This window comes from Oncorhynchus kisutch, linkage group LG7 (genome assembly GCF_002021735.2).
Source record: "Oncorhynchus kisutch isolate 150728-3 linkage group LG7, Okis_V2, whole genome shotgun sequence".
NCBI classification, from domain to species: Eukaryota; Metazoa; Chordata; class Actinopteri; order Salmoniformes; family Salmonidae; genus Oncorhynchus; species Oncorhynchus kisutch.
Window position 1 is genome coordinate 609431 of NC_034180.2, and position 6618 is coordinate 616048.

Sequence of the window (6618 nt, forward strand, 5' to 3'; positions counted from 1 at the left end):
AATAACCTGAATATGGGTCACATATTCGGTTTACATACTTACTGTATAATTGTAAATATTATACATGACTGTACATATGACCACTATTTTTGTCAGAATATAACCTAAATAACGACTTGTTTGAATTTACTTTTTTGTTGGCGTGTCAAGCATTAGACAGAAAAACCCAACGTCTCAGGGAAGAGTGAGCTATCCAGAATGCCAAACAGTGTAACAAGCAACGTACAAAAGGGCATTGCAACCAGTCACAACCCTGTGGCATAGAAGCTATGGTTAATAAACGGGCAGTGTGGACGGGTGTGAAAGACAAAAATGTGCATCCCAAAATGGCACCCTATTCCCAATAATGCACTACTTTTGATCAGAGCCCTATTGGCCCTGATCAAAAGTAGTGCACTACTATATAGGGAATAGGGTGCCATTTGAGACACAATAGAGAATCTCCAGCATCTGTTGACTGTCTTAGTAATAACATGACACAGATATGGGCCAGCGGTTTATGGTCCAGCTTTAAAGCATTGGCGGCAGAGATTTCACTGAGTGTGAAAAATACTAGAAGTGTGTTTCTATCTACTAGGCTACTTTTATTGTGACTAGAGGTCGACCGATTAATCAGAATGGCGGTTTAATTAGGGCCGATTTCAAGTTTTCATAACAATCGGAAATCGGTATTTACACCTTTATTTAATCTTTATTTAACTTGGCAAGTCAGTTAAGAACACATTCTTATTTTCAATGACTGCCTAGGAACGATGGGTTAACTGCCTCGTTCAGGGGCAGAACCACAGATTTTCACCTTGTCAGCTCGGGGGATCCAATCTTGCAACCTTACAGTTAACGAGTCCAACGCAATAACGACCTGTCTCTTGTTGCACTCCACAAGGAGACTGCCTGTTACGCGAATGCAGTAAGCCAAGTTAAGTTGCTAGCTAGCATTAAACTTATCTTATAAAAAAACAATCAATCATAATCACTAGTTAACTACACCTGGTTGATGATATTACTAGATATTATCTAGCGTGTTATGCATTGCTTATAATCTGACTGAGCATAAAAACATACAAGTATCTAAGTATCTGACTGAGCGGTGGTAGGCAGAAGCAGGCACGTAAACATTCATTCAAAGTAAACATTCATTCAAACAACACTTTCGTGCATTTTGCCAGCAGCTCTTCGTTGTGCGTCAAGCATTGCGCTGTTTATGACTTCAAGCATATCAACTCCCGAGATGAGGCTGGTGTAACCGAAGTGAAATGGCTGGCTAGTTAGCGCGCTAATAGCGTTTCAAACGTCACTCGCTCGCTCTGAGCCTTGGAGTAGTTGTTACCCTTGCGCTGCATGGGTAACGCTGCTTCCAGGGTGGCTGTTGTCGATGTGTTCCTGGTTCGAGTCCAGGGAGGAGCGAGGAGAGGGACGGAAGCTATACTGTTACACTGGCAATACTAAAGTGCCTATAAGAACATCCAATAGTCAAAGGTTAATGAAATACAAATGGTATGGAGATAAATAGTCGTATAATTCCTATAATAACTACAACCTAAAACTTCTTACCTGGGAATATTGAAGACTCATGTTAAAAGGAACCACCAGCTTTCATATGTTCTCATGTTCTGAGCAAGGAAATGAAACGTTAGCTTTCTTACATGGCAAATATTGCACTTTTACGTTCTCCAACACTTTGATTTTACATTATTTAAACCAAATTGAACATGTTTCATTATTTATTTGAGGCTATATTGATTTTATTGATGTATTATATTAAGTTAAAATAAGTGTTCATTCAGTATTGTTGTAATTGTCATTATTACAAATAAAATACATTTTAAAAATGGTCCGATTAATCAGTATCGGCTTTTTTGGGCCTCCAATAATTGGTATGGCATTGAAAAATCATAATCGGTAGACCTCTAATTGTGACCTACACCTTCCATTAACCGATGTTTGGGTATAACTATCTGCCAACTGAGGATAGGACTGATTAACTGACTGCTGCTAGACATGACGTTCTAATCATTATCATCATTCAATAGTCTTCCCTTTAGCCCAGCATTTCCCAAACTCGGTCCTGGGGACCCAAATGGGTGCACGTTTTGTTTTTTTTCCCTAACACTACACAGCTTATTCAAATGATCAAAGCTTGATGATTAGTTGGTTAGTTGAATCAGCTGTGTAGTGCCAGGGCAGAAACCAAAACATGAACGAGTTTGGGAAACGCTGTTCTAATCTTTATCCTCATGTTCCTCACCTTTCTTCAATATTGGCTGTAAGGAGATGCTTTTTTAATAAAAGATTTTAAACTTATTCTAGCTACAAAAGTGTTGTTCACCATCTCAGGCGATAATATACATTTTCCTAATGCATTATTTGGCCAGTCTTCCCTTCAGCCTGAAAGACTAGAACATGTATACATCGCTACATATCTAATTGGATTGCCTCACCAACATCTCACCCCCCCAAAAAAACTCAAAACTCAGTAAATTAAGCAAAATACTCAAGTTGTCCTTTCAATACAAAATAGTAGACATGCGGCTCTCTTATAATGCATGGGTTACTATTGTAGCCTACTTTTAAGCCTAAATATTACACTTGGGTTAAACAAGTGGAGACTTGGTTCACGCCATGCCTTATAACTAACTAACTACACGTTTATACAGAGGAAGAGGCTGTGAGTGAGGAGACAAGTCCAGGTTCCATCCCACCACTAACCTACACATATGTTCAGCATTAAACCCATGCTTCAAAACACCAAGTATGTTGCCTTCAAGTTTGTTTACGTCTTCCTCTGTGTAACACTATGGAGTAATCGTACATCATCCCTGGCGAACGGATGAAGGCCACCAGTAGTACAGTAAAACGCCCTGAAAGCGATAGCTGGGTGCTCCGTAACACCGCCTGCCAATCTCTTCAATGCACCCTGAAACATACGCTAAAATGCGTATATTGTTGTCAAATTGGTAGCTAGTTATCATACATTTGTGTTCATTTAATTTCTACATGACAGGAGTGAGTAGCTTACATACAGCCGCGTGGCAGTGCTGTGGACATAGCCACACGGCCAGTCAAGCTAAATAAACCGTCCTTCAAAACAATATTTAGGCTCGGTTACGATATTAATGTAACAACCACATTCGTATTTGTAACGTGAGCCGCTGGTAACATTAGTTGTTATCAAGAAGCGGTAGATACAAGAGCGGTAGATACAATATAGCAACTTCTTACCTTTGAGACGGTCATATAAGATGTGTCGGCAGGTGGAAAGATTTTCCGGAGAGGACTGAACTGCAGAGGTGGATGGATGGTGGAGTGCTTCTCTTGAGGCGGGTGTCTTAATTTGCCGTATGTCTTCAATGTCTGGCTCGGTTTTGATAGCCGGCTGGCAAGTCGATTTACATGTCAGCTGTATGACTGAGGCGGTTACCATAAGGGTATTTCTGTGTCAGCTCACAGACTTCACACACACACACACACACACACTCACCGCAGTGATGAAAAAAAATCGACACGCGAGGTAAAGCTCTGCGGGACCCAACCTAAGAGGGGTGGAGTGGAAAGAGCGGTGGAAAGAGCGATGTTCAGAGCCGTGGAGGGAAGGGAGAGGAGGGGGGCTCTCTCCCACAAAGAGTGGGGTTGCTATTGTAGTTCTCCCAGTCGTCTGGTCCTCTGGAAAACGGTCCCAAAGTCGTGGTCAGGCTTTGCCTTGCAACAGACCGCTCGCCTTCGGTCCACCGTGACTAAAAAGGACCCCTTTATTGACGCATAGAGAACGTGCTATAAAGTAACCCCGGGAACAATCGTGGACGGTCCCTATGGATGCGACGTAGCTGTGACCTCACAGTGCCATTGATATTTAAAACAATGACAGGCTGCTAAGCAATATGGTCACACTCAAGTAAAGAGCACCACTACAATAACACCATTAAATCTATTAACGTATGCGTAATTTCCTCGGAACGCGTTTTGTAGCCTATAAATGACATACGCGCGCTACAGGATGATCATGGTGCATATAATCCATTGAAGCCTGTAAAAAGTATTTACTGTAAGGTAATTCCCTTATATGGGTCAATGCTGGCTGGATACTGGCACCAGTTACAGTGATGTCTTCCAACCCACAACATATGTGCCTGGGTCCTATACGCCAATTATTGGAGTTATTTAACGTACGCACTAAACACACACGTACATATGGATTTTGTGTTGTAGATTTGTGGTAGTAGAGTAGTGGCCTGAGGGCACACACTTAATGTGTTGTGAAATCTGTTGTGAATGTATTGTAATGTTTTTAAAATTGTATAACTGCCTTAATTTTGCTGGACCACAGGACGAGTAGCTGCTGCCAATGGAGATTCTAATAAATACAAATATACATTTAGCCACTAGAAAATGTGCAATAAAATATGACTTTCAATGTAATTGTAACAAGGTGAGAAATATTATGCTGCCGTTGATGTTCCTTGGTAATAAGGCCAATGCATTTACAAATAATTAAACATCTGCAACGATACAATTGATAGAATTACAGACCTGGTTACTCAAACGTCTCTTACATCAAATGAGATTGACGATTATTTATTTGTAACAGTCATTCATACTGTATTGTTTTCATCCGTCATCCTAATCCATGTTATACAAAGAAGTGACGCGCTGGAGAAGCTTTGTCTCCCCCAAGTGGAGGTACACTGTAACGGCATGATGATTTATGAACAGAGGGAGAGAACACTGAAGGGGACATTTCAAAGAATAGGGTGATAATAGGGAGGTAGTCTAGAGCAGGGAACAACCCTCACAGACTAGACCTAGAACACATGTATGGGTTATCATTATCTTGTCCCATGTGTCTGGGAACATCTCATGCCGGTAGGAGAAGTGCTCATCACTTGTATGTTGTTGTCAGTGGGGCACAGGGGGTTGTACACACACATGCTCAAATATGGAATTTGTCATGGAACAACTGTTCATTGTGTGTTACTGTGCATGAACATTTAATTCTCAACAGCCATGCATATTATTCCAAGTGGATCACATTATGGGCTGTACAAATCTTGAATGGTAGTGTCATGCTCAGTAACAGCCAATAACTCAACATGGAACACCTACCTCATAGGAACACATTCATAATGACGTCATGTGTGTTGTTGGGTTCATACTGCACAATAAATGTTTTGATTTGAAAGGTCTCTCTGTAGCATCACGGCTGAACTTAGTCTCTCTACTGTCGAGAGAGTAATGTTTCTTGTCATAAAAATATACCCAAGTGCTATGATACGTAGGGCATAAAAAAACGATTTACCGACAGCCTAAGGTATGGAATATCCAGTGTAGGGAATGTCATAATTCGCTGATAGAACATTTGAAAATTATACGTGTCCTTTTTCACACTTTCACAAAAACCAGGGGTGTCATTTCTAACTTCATTTACATGTTTGTATTTCTTGAACATGATTTAGTTGGCATTACCTTCCCCTAGTCAACACTATCATTTGAAGGGTTGAACCAGGACTCTGCTGCATGCAGACCATTTGTCAAGGAAACCAAAATAAGAACAATCTTCCTATGACATTGGGAACAACTTTAAAGGACCTTCAAATCTAGGCCTTTGCTGTTTCAAAGACTGGGGGTGGGGGGGGGGGGGGGGGGTATGACGCTCACACTACAGTAAACATTACATAAACGTAGTTATTTTATTTGTTTAATTAAAACTGATACAGTACAGCTTAAGAGGGCAAGGAAGTTCCTCGCAAACATATGAACCTGTATAATATCATCTCTGTCCTTGAACACAGTTTCTATTCTAAAATGTGTTCCACATCAATTTGTTCCCTCCACATCAATTTGTTCCCTCCTACATTACTGTTTTATGACTACAGCTCTGACTATACATTTTTCTTGGATATTATGAAAACGCTGTGTAAATGTAGCACACCACTCACTGTACAGACCTGAATCCTTTATGTCATCTTGTTACCTACTGCTCTCCTGCCATAATAAAAATCATTCTGCAGAAAAGATACAGTACTACTGTCACAACCTCAGCCTGTGTATATTGTAATATATGTGTGTGTGTCTCTGCTACATTCACCCAGCTCTCAGAGTCAATGGGCTGGAAAGTCAGGGAGTGTGCCTGCTGTCTACCTTGGCAACTGGGCCCAGCACTGTGGAAACATGGCAGGCAAGGTGTTTACAGCACAGGAGGAGCAGAGTAGACAGCACTGCAGCATGTGCTTCACCAGAACCAGGTGTGGATCGTATTACCTGCCTTCCAGGAAGCATTCCCCTCACTTTGTGGGACAATATTTAAAATACTGATAGGCTGGATTAAGTTTTCCCATATGAAATTAACAATTGTCTGTCAATCATGGAAATACTAATGGGTTAAGGCCGGATGAGGTGTTCCTATATGAAATTAACCTAATGATGTGCCAATCAACTGAAAATATGTGAGGCATGAAGGGTGTGGTATTCTAAAGAATCTGTGCAGGCCAATACTGTAAACTAAACAATAATATATACAGTGGGGAGAACAAGTATTTAATAACCTGCAAAATTGTCAGTGTTTCCTACTTACAAAGCATGTAGAGGTCTTTAATTTTTATCATAGGTACACTTCAACTGTGAGAG

At 40.8% G+C, this 6618-nt stretch overlaps 1 protein-coding gene across 2 annotated transcripts in view; it reads right to left on the minus strand.

The window, feature by feature from the left end:
* coro2aa (coronin 2Aa) overlaps positions 1-3893 on the minus strand; it is a 56929-nt gene extending 53036 nt beyond the window's left edge. Inside the window, exon 1 of one of the 2 annotated variants that reach the window (XM_031828279.1) lies at positions 3220-3893. In XM_031828279.1, the coding sequence (XP_031684139.1) occupies positions 3220-3234 (15 nt within the window). In that variant the 5' untranslated portion in view covers positions 3235-3893. The remainder of the gene's footprint in view (positions 1-3219) is intronic. The other variant, XM_031828282.1, reaches the window with a different exon arrangement.
* Between the last annotated feature and the right edge of the window lie 2725 nt (positions 3894-6618).